Below are 21,366 nucleotides of genomic sequence, written 5' to 3' on the forward strand. Positions count from 1 at the left end.
GACTCTGGCAAATGCTGCCTGAGCTCTTTACCATTAAGCTATATGGTTCTCATACTGCTGATGCTTAAGTTATAGTATATATAGTAATATATGATCTTCTTTTTAGTCTTATAGCCACTTCAGGATAGTTGTTATCTTCTTTGGTAACAACCAGTTACGGTCACTCAGTACAGGATGGATACCAAACATGATATTTTACTAAGCAAGACTAAAGGTTATTTAAAAAAATATAAAATAATTTAATAAATAATGCTTATAATTACCTAGGTAGAGGTATCCTAGGTACTTGTGGTCCCATACCATATTATCTAATGTTACATTTGCTTCCAATATTCTACAGTTCACGTATGTACCTTTTCCAGATAATTTTCACCTGAGATTTATGAAATAGATTCGTTAATTAGGACATAGATTTGCCTTGTTCTTTTGTCTGTCTGGCTGAATGGTCACTCTATATGTATATTTAAACTTTTAAGTGGGTAAGTAAATAATTACTTGGAACAGTAAAAAAATCAAAATTAACGGCACACGCGAATTTAGATGTGTTTAAAATTAACGTTCACAGAGATAAAACCCGTCTTTCCAAGATATTTTAATAATAATTAATCCTAAATTTAAATACACAATACCTAGATTTGCACCCAACGAAAAAAAAGCACAGGCATTCTAATTTTAAAATTATTTGCAAACTTTTTTTTATGTTTAAAAAACATCAATATAAACAAACTTACTGCCACCGGTGAATTACTGTTCGCAGCGGGTGATCCTCACTTGAATCTACTTCTTATTTAAATCACTAGCACATAGACTTGCAAATTGTTTATTTTGATATAACTTTCATTTATAATTTATAATATTAATGTTGTAATTAAGCCAAATAAATCGCGTAAAATCTCAACAGTATTGCAATCCAATAAGCAGCTAAACGAACTAAACTTTTTTTTTTTCGCTGATGCTGAATGTGTTGCCACTTCCCAATTCTGCAGACATTAATTTTATGGAATGTCAGAAAATTAACAATTTTGTATCAAACATTTTAGTTATTTTATAAATAAATTAAACATTATAAATAAATTTGAAAATCTCAGCCACTTATAATATAATATATGATATGAATCTATTCTTCAGTATCTATCACTATCGATCAGGGTAGATTTATGGAAGATTGATAGCGACCAATTTTTATTTTTCTATAAAACTAAAATAGCGTTTCAATGAAAAAAAAATTAAATAGCGTTCGGCACTATATTCGATAAAACAAACAACCTTATTTTCAACAGCTGTCAATACTAACAAATGTGCAAAACGTCAAAGTCAATTGTGTCAAGACTCAAACTGTGAATAATTGTCAAAAGAAGCGCTATTTTGTGAAAGAAAACAATCTTTAATTTTCTAAAAAACTATTTTGTTTCCAATAATTATATTTTAATAATAGCGAGACTAATATTCGAAATGATATAAGTGTATTAATTTGAGTCATGGAAGAAGAAAGTAATAAAAAATTATTTATATTTTGCATGCCTGAACTTAACACTGTGAAAAAGTTTACCTTTCGAATTACTTAAATTGAATACAATTTCAGAATTAATTCGTAAAAAGAAGAAGACACTAAACGGAAGCAACAGGCGTGCCTTTGCAGAGGCTTGCAATGATTTAGCGACGTTTTACTACAAACAGACTAGGTATAGCGATGCATTGGACGAGTACAAAAATGAAGCATCAATTTGTAAGGAACTCGGTCTACGTATGGAATGGGGGACTTGTAACAGAATGATAGGTGAAATGTATATGCTGATGGCGGAGTTTGACAAGGCTCTAAAGTATGAAGAGCGGCATTTGTGTGAGTAACATTTATATATGATACAGCTGCTCATTCTGTTATACTTATGCAAATCTAAAGCCTTACTCAAACAGAGCAGGTGGTGGACGTGCTCAGGCTAGTGGCTGATGTTGTTTGAACACTTAATAACTTCACAGGTGATTTGCTTCAGTCCTGATAGCTTTATGTTAATTAATAGCGGAGTCTAAAAATCCCTTGTTTAATAAACAGATGCCAGTCAAATGAGCTTGGCCTTGCATTTGTAGGCACCTAAAGATCATATCATGTCTGCGTTTGTTTAAATATAGTAAAATCTTTTTATTTTCTTATTTATTACTTTTAACTTTTGTAAAGAAAATTGGGTACCTTGATCAATGCATTAAACATTTCTTAAAAAATTTAAATAGTTCAATGGGTACATACTACAATAATGTTATGGGATTTGTGTATATTTTGACCCAGTTGCATAGATTGTGGTCACAATGGGGCTGACAGTCCCTAAATATTGATAAATACCATAATATTATTTCAATATGAACATGTTAAACTATTTTTAAGATATGTTGATTAAGCAGGAAAATCTTAGTTATAAATATTTAGTTACATCCATTGAAGATGCTTACAAAGTGGACATGAAATTGAATAAAGTAATATTGTTTTTTTTTTATTTACATTTGCTCACAGCTGTTGCAAAAGAACTTAACAATTTAGTTGAGGAGCAGCGGGCAATGGCAACATTAGGAAGAATTTATTTATTGCAAGGTCAAAGTTCTACAGATGATACAGAATCAAAACAATCACTCACTGCTGCTGAGAAAGCTTTCATGAAGAGCCTGGTCCTTTGTGAGAAGTAAGTTCTACTTTTATTATAAAACAGGATTATCTATCTAATGCTAGTCAATATTGTGCTCAGAATGAGCTTTATTCCTTACTTATTACAATATGTAACATGGAATACAATAAATAAATCAACATTTCAGATTAAATGGCAAAGTAACAAAAACTGAACTGATGGATATGCGAGCCCGACTTCTGCTTAACATTGGCGTAGTACAGGAGCACTTAGGTCATCTAGAAAAAGCTATAGACTGTATACACAAAGCCATCTCAATATGTAATAGCCAGGATTTATATCAGATCCTACATAACTGTTATACAACTGAGGCTTTACTGCATAATAATAAAAAGAAAGACTTTGCCAAAGCACTGAGCTGTTTGAACAAAGCTTTGGAAGTTGCTAGCAGACTTGAAGATAAGGTAAGTGCCATAGTGAAAACTAATAATCAAAATCAAACTGAACCAATTTGTTTATCTGCTCTTAATCTATGTTTTCTAATACTTCAGGTATTAAAAACATGTGAAACATTATCAGCAAAGGCAGATATATTATGTAAGATGTCAGATTATCAGAGTGCTAAACAGGTTCTATTGAAGGCATGGAAACTTAAAACACCCGATGAGGAAGAGAGGGAAAACATTGAATCAAATCTTAAAGTTGGTAAGTTGCTTAGCAGTTGTTTATGTACTTACAGCTTTTAAATTGGAAAATGGACCTTGTTTTTTGCAGAAGAGCAACAATGCAGACTGACTGACTTTTTTCCACTAGGGCTTCTTAAAAATTATTGTTTATTAATTGATTTACAGCATTCAAAAGCACAAATTTGCTTTCATAATTATTAAGATTTAGACTGCACGCTGGCCAAATGTGGATTTGTTTCTCATAATCTTTTTGTTAAATCTTAAAGTAATGTCTTACTTTAAGATTTAACAAAAAGATTTATTTAATAGCTTAAGATAGAGTTGTGTATCGAAGATTGAAGGTGGTTCCACAGAAAGGGGGGTTAAAGTATGAACACCTATCTCTACTTGATCACTGTTTTGGTGAATCATTTGACACAAGTTAAAAAATTTTCATAATTTCATTCACATTTGTGTAAACTGTATCTTTTTTAGAGGACATTGAATCATTTTGGTTAGATCTAATTCTAAGTCAGCTATTTGATATCAATCTATAATACTACAATGCTTTATGTTCTATCGAATCAAGTGGTTATGTATTTTCAAGTAACTGTTTGACATTTCCTACAGTTGCAGCAATGTGCTACACTGAAGACCTCCTCATATCAATGGATCCATCAGACCATGTTACATTCAAAAAGCTGTATGAGAAATTAGGAGATGGGGCTTGTCATTTGCGTAACTACGATAGTGCAGTGGAATATTATCTCAAGATGTTGGATCACGCTGATTTGGCTGGGGACTGTGGAAAGACCTTGATTCCTATTTATGTGAGGTATGTTTATCGCTGCTTCGAGAATACATGTATTAATAATTATATGTAGGTATTATAATTAAATCCATCCTCTTCCCGCGGTTTTTGTACGAGGCGACTAAAAGAATATAACGGAAAACGGGCAGCAGCATCCATAGTGCTACCTCTACCACATACTTCGATCACCAAGCCTGGTGATTATAGGTAAACCCAACGATTGGGAGAGGCCTTTATTCCAGGAGTGACCTGTTATGGGCAATTAATTATATATATATATATATATCAATCAAACACTCATAACAACTGTAGTTTTGCTTTACAGCAATAGTAAATTTGATGATTAAAATTATTATAAGTATACAGAATACTTAATTTTCATATATTTTTTCACAGTTTATATCAAACATACAAAGACATGGGCTGTTACTACGAGGCGTTACGATTTTACTACAAAGAGTATGAACTCATAAAGGATGTTCCCAAAGAAGCTTATACAACCCTGTACAATATTGCAGAAGTGTCATTCCTTGCAAAGAAGCCTTATGAGCAGATTGAAAAGGCCTGTCTGGATGCTAGGAATGCAGTAAGTGAATAGGGTGTTTATCTGTATATTATACGTATTTATGTGTATTATATTTATAAAAATATTCATCAGCTATCTTAGCACCCATAACACAAGCTACGCTTACTTTGGAGCTAGATAGAGATGTGTGTATTGTCGTAGTGTATTTATTTATTGCAGCAGATCACTAATAATAATTGATTATGACGATAAACTTTCAAGCATTTAAATTACATCACTGAATTAAATTTTAACATTTTTTTATACGGTAGTCCTTTAGATCCAGTTTTATTTGAGATATAGTATTATCAATTTTCGTCAATTTACTATTCCAATTTAAAGTTAAACTTTTTAAAATATTGATCGAATAAGTATAAAGCTTAGTCAACAACATTAAAGACTTCATTAAGAATAAAAAATATGATTAAAGCTAATCACGTATATTCTAGGCAAGAGATTGGAACAAGAAGAAATATGAAGTAAGAATATTAAAAAATCTTTTAAAATACCAAGAGGACTACTGTGAGATGGATAAGATGGAGGAAACAAAATTAGAACTAAGGGCGCTCGGATATGACGATGTGGATAATCTAGAACATTCGGAAGATGACCAAAGTTCCGCTGGAGGAGGGGATGAAGATACAACGCATATTGGCGATGACATATGCCTCGATGATTTAACAGGTCAGTCTGTGGGTATATTGTGATTCATTTATTTGCGACTGTTTCAGAAACTATTGAAGCTAAAGGGATACTGAAAAACTTTTTCTTTTGCATTTTCCTGAAATAAAACCAAACATTTATAAATAAATAATAACAACTCAATTAATAAATTATATTTAGCCAGAGATTATAAATAGTTAAGTTATAAAAGTTTATCTGTATGAGTGAGTTTTAAGTATTTAATCTTTAAAATATTTCTTCTAGATCTTTCTGATACAAATGAAGAAGATGTGAGTGATGCTAAGAGAGAAACAAGGAGACGGGGTAAAGGGTTCGCAATCAAGAAAAACATGAAGGGAGAAACTCAGCTCCATGTTGTATGTATATTTTGAAATAACTAGGACGTTAAACATATGTATTGGTCCAACGTCTTAGGAATTCTTACTAATATTATACATGCGAAAGTGTTTGTTTGTTTGTCTTCCTTCACGCCCATACTTACCAATCTTTTCTTTTTGGCATAGAGTTAGTTGAAAGGGCGGAGAGTAAAATAGGCTACTTTATATCCCAGGAAAACAAGTGGGTTTCACAGGATTTGTAAAAATGAATATGATGAAATTATGAATTAATTATGAATGAAAATAATGAAACCGAAAATAGTCAATCCCACAAATGATTTCTGTACCTTTCGTAGATAAGCAGCGTAATTAAATTAAAAATAAACCCCTCTCTTTATTTGCCTAAGGGCTTATATATTGTCTTAAATTTAGGAAAATGCTGGGCAATTGATATTTTCTAAATGTTGAAACACATCAACATTTAGAAAATATCAATTGATATAATATTTTTAAATATCAATATTATTTCATTAGAAGCATTCGTAAAGGATCCGAAATTAAATCTACCAATGTTTGGTTAAACATAGTTTAATTCAGAAAATTCTAAAATGAGTGGTTCCTCTTTTAATTTATTTGATACTAGCGTACCCAGCCCTCTTCGCCGGGCTAGATTTTGCTTTATTTTATTTAAACAATAAACTTATTATTAATAAACATCATTAAATTTTTAAATTAAGTCTTATAATATATTAAATCATTTATTTCTCTCTGTATTCATTCTCTTCTATTCTCTTCTCGACACACCTAACAATAGAATATCATCATAGTAAATAAAAGCTGTATTTGATAGTTTGACAGTTCAAAAATAGGAGTGCTCTGATCGTCACTAAACTTTACAGGATTACTCGCCAGGTCAATCCAGAGATTCTCTGAAAGTTGAAATTGGTCTAGCCGTTTCGCAGCCTATACGGAACATACCCGCACACTTTCTCTTTTATATATATAGATAGATAATGAAGTTTTGAACCTTCACTTTACAGGCATGTATATCGGGCAATAAACTGCTGGTAGAACGTCTCATAGCTAAAGGACATCCAGTTAATATTAGAGACAACGCCGGATGGTTACCCCTACACGAAGCCTGTATACACGGACATGTTGAGGTTGTTAACATGTTGATTGATAATGGAGCTAATATAAACGATAGAGGCGGTGTCAATTGTGATGGTAAGTGCATTTTGTCTTGAAGTTAAGATATATTTTTTTTTTTTAAGTATATAGACAAGTGCTTGACTGCAATCACACCTGATGGTAAATGATGATGCAGCCTAAGATGAAGCGCGCTTGCCTAGAAGATGCCTATTCACTCTTGATTTGAAGGTACTCAGATTATAGGTATCAGGAGGGCATATTAGCTCTCTAGAGCTTTTTATCAACTTTATAAAATTGTGCTATCTTTTATTGTACTTAAAGCCGTAGATACAAATTTCATCCCAGCAATCGTGCATCTCGAAACAATCACCAATCTCACCGGAACACAGCATTCCGGTCTGACGGGCGTGGTTACAGGCATTTGTGTCTTAAGTTACCTACGTCTCAGGTGTATTGACACAGAAGCTCAGTTTGTTTGCTCAGCTTTGACACATACAACGGATGGTTCAGGCTAACCAAGTACGGAGACGGGCCCCGAAAAAAGAAGAAGACGCCAACTCGTTGCTCTGTTTCGTTTATTTTGTATTGTTAAAGTCAGTTGCATATTGGTCGCTACTCAGGTGGATACACAGGCGGCAGTAATCATGAATTAAAGAGTGGCCAATTTTGTTTGCATTTAAAAAAAAACCTCTGAATCTGGATAAATCTCTCTGGTCTGGTCCGACAAAGATGTGCCGCTAAGCGATGTAGTGTTCCGGTGCGATGTTGGGTGGAAACCGATTATGGGGATGATTATTATACTCCCTAACAGGTTAGCCCGCTACCATCTTAGACTGCATCATCATTTACCACCAGGTAAGGTTGCAGTTTAGGGCTAACTTGTAGTGGAATTACACAAAAAATACAACATTAATTTTCTTGTCCATCTGCGATTTCCTCAACTGAACCCAGGTATTTCTATTATACACAGGTATAACACCTCTGTATGATGCAGCTAGCAACGGTCACTTAGAAGTAGTACGGTTATTGCTAGAAAGGGGTGCCTTGCCCTCTTTAAAAACTGACTTCGGTGAAACACCCTTACAAGTACTACAAAAATGGCGAACGGGTACTATACTCACTAGAGATGAAGAGATTCTGTACAAAAACATATCCAATAAAATAAACAATCTAATCGACAAAACCAATCCTATAGAGGCTATTTTAAATCGATCAAAATCTAAAACTCCCGTAAAACAAAGTATAAGAGATAGAACACCTCCCAGTACCTCGAAAATGAATACCAGCATCAAAGAATTGTATTCACCCGCATTCAAAAGACGTAATATTATTGACGATGATAGCGATGACGAAATAAATGCTTCACAAAATGTAAGAGATCAAACTGCTTTTCCATCTGATGATTCAAATTCCTCCGATGGTGATATAACTACGAAAAAGAATAAAGATAAAATATCAGGAGTCAACGAGTATAGAAATGCCATTTCTGCTATAAGAAATCGCAACACTGAGATACCCGAAGGGGATGTTAAGAAATCTAAATCTAAACCAGCATTATTAGCCCCAGAAGAAGTTGATGATGATTGGTTAGACGATGATATGGGTATTATGAATAAAGCAAAAAAGCGCAAACTGAGTGATCCGTTAACTGTAGTTGCGAAGAAAACATCCATTGATAGTTTGAAAGACAGCATAGAGAACTTAAATAAAATAAGCCCATTGACCGACAATAATGGAAATTCAAAAAAGAAATCAAGTTTCAATGAAGTAATTGATATGAGCGAAAATAGTTCAGATTCAGATAATTTTCGGATAAACGAAAATATTTGTCCACAAAAAGCGTCAGATTCATTAAGGAATACAAATAGGGAATTGAATAGTTCTAGAATGATTGACACAAGAGATAATATGAAGAGGCGATGGAAAAGGCAAAGCACGTTATTAAAAGCTGGTTTTCACAGACGTAAATCTGAATTTGACCAATCTAGTAATAGCGGCAGTGATAGTGAAGTTAGAGAACCGAGCAGAAGGCCTACAAAGACGTTTGCAAGGAATTCTTCCGGCGAGAACTTTGGATATGCAAACACCAATGATGGTTTTAATATAATGCAAAATGTTAATCCGAATATTGTGCAACCAATGAATTTAATACAACCTATAAACATTGTCCAATCTAGAAATGGGAGGGCGATGCAAACGCAAATATTGCCTCCTGCCGCGGTTAAGGTAAAGATAGAAGACAAAATGTTGTTAATATCGCTAAAGTTGGACATCATAAATAAATTGACAATCAGTTGGCTAGTCGAAGAAGTCAAGTCGAGATATTACAAGTAAGTGGTCGTAATAATGTTTTTACTTTAAATTTTTTAAATAAAATTCTATTATATTACATTATATTATATTATAAATAAGAATCCAGTAATGCAAGCGTCGATAGGTTTCGAGTATTGAAACTTAGGAACGTCAGAGTAAAATTTACCTTATATATATATATATATATATACATTTTAGCAAAAGCAGATACACTAAAATAAGGGTCTTATTTAAGCATCTCTGCTTTTGCTAAAAATGTTACGTAAGTGCTTGTTTTTTTATTTTAATTCCACAAAATAATTTCCAGATTAACGGGCGTGCGTCCAGTATTCAGCCTCATGACGTCAGACGGCGCAATATTGTCGGAGGACGATCCGCTCAGTCTAGTTCTATCTTCTCCTGAACTACAAACCTGTATAACGACATTTAAAGCTTCGCCCGCTGAAGAGAGATATCTGGAATGTTGTGATGCTTTAGAAATTTGTGAGTTTCTGTTTAAATTTAATTAAATATTTTTTTTATCATAATAAATACTATTAAATAGATATCATATAATATTATGATACTTTTATTTAAAAATACAGTTAAATAGATCTTTTATAATATAATACTATTAAAAGCTGACGAGGTGAAAAATTAAAGAATATTCAAAATCCGAAGTACAGATTGAGTTTCTGGAACTATAGTTTGGCAATGATACGTTTGATTTTTAAATTCAAGTATCGTATTTAATAAATACCGGAAATTTTTATGTATATGTTATTCTCTAACCCTTTAACCAGCTTTTATTATTTTGGATGAAATTATTGTAATTCTTTTAAGGATCTCCAATTTTTTTGAAATTAAAATTTAGCCTATGTCGGTCCAGTTCTTTCGGAGCCTTCTTTGTGTACAAAAAAGGAAAAAAATATTTTTTATTATTTCTTGCTTTATTAGAGAACAAGATACACATCATATACCTATACGTGTACCACCGTGAAAAACTTTACTTCCAAACATTGATACATGAAGTTTAAAATCTCTTAAATTTTCTCCCTAGCTCCATCAGAGGAAATCCAACAGGCTGTGGGCAGGAGTCACACTACAAGAAGACTAGCACTAGGCTCAGAAACACTAACCGCACTACAGATCCGTCCGCTATTCCGCGCACTAACGCACCAATCGCACATAACCGCACTAATGTTGCCCAACAACAATATAAGTGACGACGCAATGAAATACTTAACAGAAAGCATATGTACAATGAAACATTTAACATTATTGGATCTAAGTAAGAATAATATAACCGGAGAAGGAGTTAAAATATTACTTAACGCTTTCGAGAAATCTACAAGACCAGTATGTCAATCATTAGAAGATATCGATCTAAGTGACAATCCTATTGCTGACGATGGTTTTAAAGCAATAGCAAAACTGACACAATACCTAAAACTTAAAGTACTAAAGCTTAATAATTGTAAAATAACAGAAAAAGCACCTGATGAGAATATGAAGTTGAATTTTGATACATTAGAGACGATAGATATGAGTAATAATACAATTAAACAGTCAGCAGTTGGATCATTGATGGTGGCTTTAAATCCCAATGTGTTAACTGATTTGGAAATAGATAATGTTGGTGTGGAAGGAAACGTCGTTGCGTGTGTAGCGGGCTTTATGGACAAGGCTAAAGATTTAAAATTGCGAAGATTCGGTTTGTCCAATTGTAAATTGGTGGATGGACAGTTTATGAGAATATTTAGGTTAGTACATTCTATTCGAATTTATGTTTTATCTTTTTCTTTGTGTTTATTTACTAGGTCGCAGCAGGGTGCAGAATAAAAAGATGTTAAGACTTATATAAATTTATTAGTCTAAGAATTACATTATTGATTATTATAATATTAAAACTTATTATTAACTATGCTCGGCCTATTTGTGGCACGAGCACCCTAGCCTAGGTCTTACAATTAACTCCCATAGGAAGCGTGGTAAAAAAGTTATCGCATCACTATCCTAAGCTAGCCTCTGGAATTCGCTGCGCCGAGTTAACTTTAACATGATGCAATACGGCCGCTTCTTGGTTAGCAGGCAAACTGTGTCTATCCCGAGAATATGTCTACGTAACAAGCGTTTCTACGTTTCTATGATTAGTGCTAAAATCGTAATGATTAACCGAAATCGAGTTAGAAACACGTTCTCAAGCGGGACATAAGCATAAATAAAGCGATACTTGATACCGAATACGGAATTAAGATAATCTAATTTTTTTTAATTGTTTGCTTCGCATTATTTCTTTCACTCACTCATTCTATCCCTCATTCAGTTCAGTGGTCTTTTGAAATTATGTTCACACAAAAAACTTCCTCTATACATCAAAAGGAAATAAATATTTAAGTTTGCTCACAATTTATATATTTTTAGGTGTCTCGGCCGGGCCAAGCATTTGCAATCAATAACATTGAAAGAAAACAACCTAACGTTCATCACACTGAAGAAGTTGCTGCAACGGCAACCGCCAGTACCGCAAATAAACCTCGAGGGGTGCCAGGATATATTCAAATACTCCCCAGACTCCGATTTCCAAGTGTGGCTCCCAGCTATAGACTTTGGAAGGTGTATTCCAGAAATAAATGTCACCCCACTCTCAAAAACGGACGAAGAAAGGGAGAGTTTCAAGTTATTTTCAAAAACTTGGTTAAGTTGCTTCAAGGGCAGAGGCATGATCGAACATTGTGAAGGTGGCGTCACCAAGTTTACCGCAAGATAGTATCGTGAGAATAGAATAGTGATCCCACTTCTGAGTTAACAATTAGTGTGATTGCAGCGATTCGTTAATCGTCTATTTACACTAAAAAATGAATGATTAACGCTTAAGCCGGTTTGACGTAATAGTTTCACACTAAGAGCTACGTATGCTTATAACGAGATTTCAAAATTCATCTAGAGAGAACTGTGTGCAAAATCAATAGTACTAAATCAATTGCACAATGTTATGCTTAAGACCACAAGTCTGCTATTTCAATTGTATGTTAGTGGTCAACGAAAATATCTAAAGTGTTCATGAAAAAAATAGTTAAAAACCGTTTATTAACATTAAACAATTTGGCAATCCATAAAAAATGTTTGCGCTAGCCTAACGTTGCTGTCATTCGCTCGGTTGCCGTAAGTTTTTCTGAATTATTTAAGAAGAAAGTGTGCACTGTTGATGGAAAACATGCTGCATACAAACTGCTTTAACTAGGTATTTGTTGCGCATCATATTTTAATAATACAAACAAAAACCTTGAAAAACCTTACTCGAAATGGACATAACTTAGTGACATCTGCACATCGTTTGCGAAAGGTGCAGAAGTCATTTGTGGGATTAATGCTTTGAAGCAGGCTTCGCTCTCATGTCTCACAAGATAGAAAATGTTAAAGATTGTAAACTGTAAAATTATGTTGAAAAAGAGCAGTCTGCCGAGTTTCTTGCCGGCTCCTCTCGGTGAAATCTGCCTTCCTTGTTACTACAAATAGACTGACTTGTCGTTTCAAAAGTGATTATAATCCTATCCTGCTTGAATTTTGAATTTATTTTTTGAATAATAAACGATTTTATTAGTACTTTTGATGTAGACTGACTACTGTTTCAATAGCAGACCGTATCGTATCGGATGCAGTGGCTTGCATAGGGTTTTTGACCAGGGTATGCATAAAGAAGGAAGAAACCATAAATAGAAAAATCCTTCGTGTTTATGAGTTATATAAAAAATTTAAGGGTAGGTAGAGATTTTGTACATGTATGAAGTGCATGCCACTGGTCGGGTGTTATTCGATGTGGACAGTACATTGGCTTCTAGTTCAAATTTGCGTTTCGATAGAGTTTTTAATATACGCAAAGTTGAACTAACTATTGTAAATGGATTTGCTAAATAAATTGCTGTAATATAAGAGTAGGTAGATTTTAAGACTTACTGGTTTAGGTCTTACGTTTAGGACCTTAACACAACCTTTGTGTTAAGGTCTGAACTAATTAAGGCAAACCAGGCGCTTGTCAAGGCACGTGATTTGAATAGAGGATCATGTTTTTGAACAAACAAGACAACGCTTCATTTTCATGATGAAGCTTAACTTTTTTCAGAAACAAGAAATACACAAGATATATAAAATAGAGGTTGTAGGTATGTATATATTTGTTGTTAAAAAGCCGTTTAACCCGCGAGATCAATATAAAATCCTCGAGGCACATGATGCCCACGTTTCGCGATAGCTGAAGGACTAAGCCCAAACAACAGCCTTCGCTTCAATTAAAACAAAACTGTACAAAAGAGCTATGTGAGGTTTGAGAAAGTTTTGAAACCGACCAATAATATTGCTTAATTTCCAAGGCTTAGCTAAGTTTAGCTCTTAAAAGAGGAGTTCCACTAAGCTAAGTTTCTTAAACCCCTGAAGATTTCCATTTATGCTAAGGATTTGCGTTTAGTCGTTTAAAAAAATGCGGTGTATCAAAAAATCTGGATATCAATAAACAAAAAAATTAAACGGAAGAAGTTGATTCCAAACAAGTAATAAATTGGAAAATTTGTAGTAAAAAAACTGGTAAAATAAATGTTATCAGCTTGTAAACAGATCGATGACTTAATTGTAATGATTTGTTTAGTAAAACAGAATACCTCAAAACTTGTACAAGTAAATCTTGGATATCCGAAGAAGTGTGCCCACCCTTTTTTATGATATTTGACTATGATTTTTGACTAAGTTAAGTAATCTAAGATATTTTTTATGTATGCATTAATATTAATAATTTCTGTAAATAAATAATGTAACTAATTAATATTTCGAAAAATTGATATTGTTATTTGAATAAAGATGATTCATTAGTAACTAAATTATTTTCCACTTATGGAATCTTTACCAACGTTTCCAACAAACCGTTGCTTAGCAACCAATAGTCTATCCCTATTCAGCACGGCAGGCAAAAATTATATCCCCCGATTACATTCAGTACAAGGGATAGAAGAGAAGTTTATCATCGTTAGAACTAGTACGCTTGACACACGCTTACGCTTATATACATTTTTTAGATTTTGGTTATTATTAAATGAGAAATTAAGTACCTAACTAGAGTGCAGCCATGCAGCATTTCGAAGGAAAATAGGCTTGCTTAGATTGAAGCAAAGATAATACAAACATTACGTTTCTTTGTGACCATAACATTAAAACTTGTGACCATTGACATTAACCCATAAAGCAAACTCAGATCACATATGAATTAGCAGATGAAGAAGCTAGGCACTTAAGATATTAAACACTGTAGACATGACTGTACGGAGATATACCTTTGCCTTTCCCCACGGGGATTTTCAAATATTTATGATTTCAGTTATGATTTTGTTTTCCACTGGACATTCTTCTCCAGTGGAAAACAAAATCAAAACATAGCTTGTGGCTGTACGGTGATATACCTATGCCTTTTCCCTATGGGAAAGAATAAAAAAAAGAAAAATCAAAACATAACCTCAATCTTTACATGTATGTTTACGCGTGTATGTTTTGACTTTTGATTTTAATTTTATAAATTTCAAAAAGATTGCATTTTAATTAACAATAGCTAATATAACATCACGTACAAATGGCGGAACAAGTTAATCAGCGTATTGAGGGTATGATAAATGAGTTAGAACAGATGAAACGTACTAATCTGTATGACGACGTTGAAATCAAGTAAATACCATATTTATTATGATAATAAACGCTATCCTTTCTTTATTCATAATTCTAAAAAAGATGTTTCATGAGCATTCTAGAAACAATCATCATCATCATCGTGTTTTGCTGCTACATTGCTCTTTGCACTCATTACTTTCTCATTAATAACATTGTGTTTTTAGAGAAATATCACGTAAAAGAAAGGAATTTGAATATAGAATACAGCGCAGATTAAAAGAGAAAGATGATTTTGTCCAATACATAGCCTTTGAATTGACTTTACTCGAAGATATTTCACTTAGGAGAAGACAGGCCAAACTTACAGAAAAGAGAAAAGATATTGAGTATTCTATAGCTAAGAGACTTAATAAAGTATTTAAACAATTTGTGTATAGATATCAGAATGACGTAGCAATATATTTTGAATACATAAAGTTCTGCCAAAGCGTTGGTTTTGATTTTGCTGTCTCTGCTATATTAGGCCAAATGTTGCAGGTAATATGCATGTTTTAATATAATTTTTAAGACTTTGAAGTAAAAATAGGTAAGTAGCAAGTATGAATGCAAGAATGTGAGAATAACAATATTAAGAATAAGAAAAAAAAATTAATCTGCTGAACCCCTTTAATGCACTAATAATAAAATGGACAGAATGGAAATGGAAGGCCATGGGGGCTCACTATCACAATGTTATTATTTTAAAATGTATAAGAAACTATATTCTTTGACATACCTTGAAATCCTAAAACATATAGACTATAATTCCAGAAACAAATTGTCAAGAATAATGAAATAAAACTACATTTAGTAATGGTAGTGAGGGGGCAGTTATCATAAATTAATTTAAGTTGCAATTTTGGCATTTTTGGGGAAGCAGCTATATATAATATTGTAATTGATAATGGCATTCTTTTGTAGATTCATGGAGACAAGCCAAAGATGTGGCAAATGGCTAGCAAGTGGGAAAGCAAAGAACAAAATAATTTGGAAAATGCTAGGAATTTCCTTCTAAAGGGCATTCACAGGCATCCAGATTCCGAAATACTCTATTGGGATCTATTTGAGATTGAGCTCATGATTGCATTCAAAGCTGAAAATGAAGAAGAAAAAGTATAATTTCTTTTTTACTCACATTTCCTACCTTAATTTTATGTCTGTAACTCACTTCCATCTTCTTCTTTAAAGACTGACTTCATTGATTAAAACCCGTCAAACTGTTTAGCCTTAAATTATAGACACTAACTTATACCTGAATAACATTATTTTTTTTTAATTTGCCATTGAAACTTTAAGCTCTATGAATCACTTTTTGATTAAAAAAAATGCATTTACCATGATGGGCCCATCATATTGAGAACCTTTACTACACAGTAAACATTACAAAATCTTAATTTAAATTTAATTGCGGTTCATATTGTAGGAAAAATACCTAAAAAGGGCTGAGGTGGTGTGGAGAAGTGGTATGAAGAATATACCAGATGTGAATTACTTGTTTAAATTATGTGATTTGTCAATGAAATATGGAATTGATGATGCAACTACTAATTCTATTAAAGAAGAGATTTGGAACAAAAGGACGGAGAAAAATGTTTGGGCTTACATTGCAAATAAGGAATTAGAGGTATAATAAATTTTCTGCTAAATTGTTTGCAGCTTGACCAGACCAGGTATCTTGTCACAGACTTACCATCTGTTAAGATAATGGAATGAAAAAGAAACCCCTGCATGATTTGCAAATTAATCTACTTCAAATTTCAAATGAGAATTGACAGCTTATTTGAATGATTTAAAGTTCTAAACATTTCAAGCTGCTTAAATGTGATTACCGTCGTTCACTCCCATTTATATCTATGAGGCACCAAGAATATATTTTTGCTGGCATACGCTGCTTTTGGTTGCTGTTGACGTTTGGAGTTAAATTAAAGGAATCATCAGTCTAGACTATAAACTAGACCTTTTTGGTTGTTATTAACATGTATAATAATTATTATGTACCTAGCATTAACATTAGTAACTTAATTATTCTATAGTTTTGGACTTTCCTTAAATTTGACCTTTATTTGCTGCAACTGCAGAATTTGCGCTCAGTTTGTCGCTCAATCTGAGCCATCTATAACTTTTGACTTTGATTTTTAGGGTTTCCATTGGGCAGAAATTGAAGAATTTGCTACTGAACAGTTCAACTATCCTCAAGAAGTAAATAACTATATTGCGGTGTATGAGAAAGCTTTAAAACTGGTAAGACTGTTTTAACTACTATCAGTATATTATCTGCACAGACACTTCAACATATCTGAATCTTTTGTACTGCATGAGCATCACATGCCTCAGACTCTGAGTTTTTTGGATCCCATTACAATATTGCTTAATAAGCCAATTTTGTTATTGTAACTACAATTAATACCGCCATAATCCGCCACTTCACATTGAAAGACCAGTGAAGAGGGTTTAAACTCTCCCTAAATCTCTCCCACAAGGTGAGAGGCACATTTATATTAGTGGGACATTAATAGACTAATGATGATGATCATGATGACACTCAACACACACAACAACAAAGACTAAATACAATTGTATAATTTTAACTTGTTTAAAATTCAGTTTCCAGACGAAACACTGTGCACCAAATACATTCATGGCCTACTCGGCATAAAAGACAGTTTGTGTTCAGAGTTACAGAAAATTAGCACTGTTAAACATGCTTGGAATTACGGTCATGAAAATGGGCTGCTTACTAGTGAAATGTATGCTTTTGGTATTAGTATGTTGAAGTTGGAAGACGAAATAGCGAAAGATGAACTTACAGAGGTACCTACAAAATGTTACTTTTTATTTAATGGTTATCGATAAAGTTTTCGAGAGTAAAGTTAATTAAATTTTTTGCTAATCTGGTTAATGCAAAATGTGAATAGAATTCTTCAAATTGTCTTTCGAAATTTTTTATTTGATTTAGAATCTTATAATAAAAATCCACATCAAATGAGTAGTTCAAGAAGGGGAAGAGAGGTAAAGAAGGGTTCAACCCTCAAAAACCATCCCTATATTATTTACAATCTTTTTTATTTTTCAGATCCTTGATCAAGCAATAACTAAAAATCCCCAATATAGACAGCTGTGGGAGGAAAAAATTTTGCTCAATAAGTCAGATGAAAAGAAAATGTTGTCTTTACTCCAAGAGGCAGGCAAAAGTTTGAATTCTGAAGATAGTCTTGCCCTATGGAATTTCATGTTCGATATCATTGATTCAAATGTTGTTGTAAGTAATAATGTTATACATTTATAGTATAAATCTAGTTAAGAATTTAATTGAAGGAGAGAGTAAATGGAAGAGACAACTTTTGAGGTTCAAATTTTTTTAAGTCACAATGTTGATAATTAATTGTTCCATAAACCATAAGTCTTTTATAGCCCCTACAATGGCCCTTTTGAATTGTACCAATATGGGTTAGGCAACAATATTACCCTATATTATGTTTTCTTGCAAATTGTTTCATGCTAACCGTATACGTATAGTAATTTTGGACACTGCTTGAAAGCTAGATTTATCCAAATGTATTAATTAAACATTACTTTTTCAGTTCAAGGCGTGTTTTGAAAAATTCAGGACATGCGATAATGCAATATTATTGTCATTGAAGCCCAAGCTTTTGCGAAAAATGTATGAACACCATGGTCTTAAAGCTACAAGACAAATTTATGAGGAGTTCATTAGAACTCCGCCAACACAGGTGGAATTACATAAAGTTATGATTGAAATTGAAATGTCACAAGATAAGCCTACTCTGAAAAATGTTAGGAAGTGTTATGAAGCATTCGTACAGCATCATGGGACTAATAATATCAAAGTATGGATGGACTATATGGACTTTGAACAGACCAATGGTAGTGCTGCAAATGTGCCAGCAGTTCATAGGAGAGCTATAGGAGTGTTAGAGAAAAAATTTGTAGATGATTTCATTAAAGCCCAAATGTTGTCAAAATTAAAATAACTAATCAAATAATCTTGTGTTTTATTAAAAACAAATAATACTACATTCAAAACAAAATATATTTATTTAAATATAACCCCACCTGTACTTCAACAATCTAGCAAAATGAATTCACATGAAACATTTATACTAAATTATTTACAGTAATCATTTTACACATACATCTCTACAAGAGGTCAAAATCTCTACTTTGGTGATTGTGGAATAACACTTAGCGAATAAACACAATAAATACAAGATAATAAATGCAATTGTATATTTCAACTGACAAAATTACTGCATAGCTGCAATTGGAGCGATGTAGTACCTAAAGATAAGGGATGATCCTCTTTTGTGTTGCTTGTTCTTTAGAAGGTCTCGCCAGCAAGCTTGCCATGAAGGGTAGACAGGCATTAATGGTGGGCTACCTGCCTTAAGACTGCTTCCGGCAACAGCCATGCAAGTCGACACAACCACTAGCGGATAGGTTATTGTGCTTGTCACAAAAGTGAGTAATGGTAAAGTATAGTATCTTAGGTCCTTTGTTTTCACCAGATATTTGTTTACATAGTAAGCCAAAATGCCTGTGACTGCTACACATGTCAAATCTGCAAGAAGTTTCGGCACCATTCCATGGAAGAACCCGAGGATACCATCGTCTCTGTAAATTGATACGATTGCGCCCAAAAGTGAACTGTACTCTTCCTCTTTGCCAATAAACGCAGCCATCATCCTTACTGACACTACATGGAAAGGATATGACACTATGACGGACGCGGTGTGCATGATTATGTCCCGACGTCCGAGCTTGTAGTAATCCTCAAGTTTAGGTTCATCGTCAGTTACAATGTTAGGAGGATCATTGATCTCGGGTAAATCAATACCACAGGCGTGAATTACCTTCGAGGTTAGCTGACTAGAGGCGACCAAACCGAGGACTCTCGCTGACAGTCCCGTGTAACATCCGAAGAAACCGTCTGACTTCTTGATAAACTTTATGTACTGAAAGACGTTAGGTAATATCATCGCAGGGCGCCCGAACAGGGTTGTAGAACGCCGCGGCGGTAAAGGCTCGTATCCGAGTTGGATGAGAACCTTCGCATACTCCATAGGATGACATATTGTCGTAATCAGCATTTGAGAAGGCAGAGCCGCTATTTTTTCCTTTTCAATTTCGTCCATATTATTGTAATTTGACAAACACGACAACCTATTTTTTTCGGAAATCAAATATTGACAAAAGTGAAATGACCATAAACAAGAGAGTTGTGATAAACACAGACAAACAATCGGATGAGAATAAATAAAGTTTAAACTACACGGGCAACGGCCCCAATAATTTTAAAAACGGAAGTGGAAACAGTTTGCCTGAGTTTTTTCCGTTTGCTAAGTGAAAATGTTCTTTGATTGGAAAATAAACTCTCATTTTTTATTGTAACAATTGTAGGATCAAGCAGCTGGGCCACCTGATGGTAAGTGGAAACCATCCCCTATAAATAGAGCAACACTTCGCAGGGCACGCAAGAAACGCATTCACCTAAAGGGTTGATCTTGAGCCTCATATGCTTGCAATTACAACAGCATCCACGCCCTTCAGATCGGCACAACACAGCAATGCTGCTTGGCAGCAGAAATAAGCATGGCGGCAGTGGTACCGACCAGGAGCTCTGTCACAAACAGCTCTAAATTTTCTTGCAAGTCTAGATTTGTGTCTCTTAAGAATAGTAACTCATCAGAATAAACTAGGTATGAGACAATAAACTGAATTGGAAGTGGTGATTAGCCCAGTGGTTATGTCTTCAACTCCACTTTCCGAGGGACGAGTTCGAATCTCACCACGCACCTCTAACTTTTCTGAGTAATGTGCATTTTAAGGAATTAAAATATAACTTGCTTCAACGGTGAAGGAAAACAGAGGTTATGAATTAAAAACGGTATCTAAAATTTGTTAAACTTTTATTCTATCATGCACTTGACGTCAATTCTATAGTATTCTCTTCTTCAACTTTATACGCCAGCTGTGTTGATAATTTTCGAGGACTTGGTTCTATCGCATGGTCTATTTCACCTGAAGTTTCAATCGGAGGAGTATTCTGAAAAAAAAACTGTAATGGTAGCACAGCTATGATTAAGTCTTTAACTTGACTTAATCGGTAGTATTTAATTGCAAAAAAATTTATCGAACAATTAGAGCATAGTCGAAAATACAAACACTTTTATCTTCTTTATCCGTGTCGTTTTCATCATCACTTGCTTCGTCTGAGGCACTTTCTTTATCTTCTTCTTCATCTTCTACTACCTCGTCTACTTCTTCGTCGTCCTCTTCTTCGTTCTCTAGTATTTCATCCTTCTCTTCTAACGGCTCCCAGGCTATGTCTTTATCCACCATATCTGTTGGCAAAACACTTTGCTGCAATTCAATGAAATCATAAAATGTTTCGAATATATATTTTTTAATATCATCATCAACCTATTCATGTCTTGCCCTCAGAATAACACAGACTTCCCCTCACATAGGAGAGAAGGGTTTAGAGCTTAGAACTACCACCAAATCTCACTCATGATTGAAGGTAACAGTTATTATCAAGTGTTTCTCACAAGGAAAAGGA

General features: G+C 33.7%; 4 protein-coding genes across 5 annotated transcripts in view; 2 read left to right on the forward strand and 2 right to left on the reverse strand.

The window, feature by feature from the left end:
* Nucleotides 1–1,355: 1,355 nt before the first annotated feature.
* On the forward strand, nucleotides 1,356–12,779 carry LOC120630319 (tonsoku-like protein). Its single transcript, XM_039899510.1, has 14 exons — nucleotides 1,356–1,491; nucleotides 1,583–1,840; nucleotides 2,504–2,669; nucleotides 2,800–3,076; nucleotides 3,164–3,317; nucleotides 3,908–4,112; nucleotides 4,485–4,674; nucleotides 5,103–5,337; nucleotides 5,581–5,693; nucleotides 6,695–6,881; nucleotides 7,777–9,136; nucleotides 9,427–9,602; nucleotides 10,159–10,861; nucleotides 11,523–12,779. Exons 1-14 carry the CDS (start codon nucleotides 1,479–1,481, stop codon nucleotides 11,866–11,868), a joined length of 4,383 nt encoding a protein of 1,460 aa, XP_039755444.1. The 5' UTR covers nucleotides 1,356–1,478; the 3' UTR covers nucleotides 11,869–12,779.
* Nucleotides 12,780–14,590: 1,811 nt separating this feature from the next.
* Nucleotides 14,591–18,790, forward strand: LOC120630617 (U3 small nucleolar RNA-associated protein 6 homolog). The gene is made up of 8 exons (XM_039899881.1): nucleotides 14,591–14,804; nucleotides 14,972–15,284; nucleotides 15,708–15,899; nucleotides 16,210–16,410; nucleotides 16,926–17,027; nucleotides 17,391–17,597; nucleotides 17,860–18,045; nucleotides 18,368–18,790. The coding sequence occupies exons 1-8, from the start codon at nucleotides 14,713–14,715 to the stop codon at nucleotides 18,776–18,778; spliced, it is 1,704 nt and encodes a 567-aa protein (XP_039755815.1). The 5' UTR covers nucleotides 14,591–14,712; the 3' UTR covers nucleotides 18,779–18,790.
* Nucleotides 18,791–18,823: 33 nt separating this feature from the next.
* On the reverse strand, nucleotides 18,824–20,013 carry LOC120630698 (mitochondrial carrier homolog 2-like). The gene has a single exon (XM_039899982.1). The coding sequence runs from the start codon at nucleotides 19,937–19,939 to the stop codon at nucleotides 19,052–19,054; it is 888 nt and encodes a 295-aa protein (XP_039755916.1). The 5' UTR covers nucleotides 19,940–20,013; the 3' UTR covers nucleotides 18,824–19,051.
* A 683-nt stretch (nucleotides 20,014–20,696) lies between these two features.
* The window catches only part of LOC120630370 (contactin-associated protein-like 5), a 38,641-nt gene continuing 37,971 nt past the window's right edge, over nucleotides 20,697–21,366 (reverse strand). For both annotated transcript variants that reach the window (XM_039899582.1, XM_039899581.1), the window contains exons 29-30: nucleotides 20,970–21,148; nucleotides 20,697–20,850 (exon numbers count right to left, since the gene is read on the reverse strand). In XM_039899582.1, the coding sequence (XP_039755516.1) occupies nucleotides 20,722–20,850; nucleotides 20,970–21,148 (308 nt within the window). In that variant the 3' untranslated portion in view covers nucleotides 20,697–20,721. The remainder of the gene's footprint in view (nucleotides 20,851–20,969; nucleotides 21,149–21,366) is intronic.

This window comes from Pararge aegeria, chromosome 16, assembly GCF_905163445.1.
Source record: "Pararge aegeria chromosome 16, ilParAegt1.1, whole genome shotgun sequence".
NCBI classification, from domain to species: domain Eukaryota; kingdom Metazoa; phylum Arthropoda; class Insecta; order Lepidoptera; family Nymphalidae; genus Pararge; species Pararge aegeria.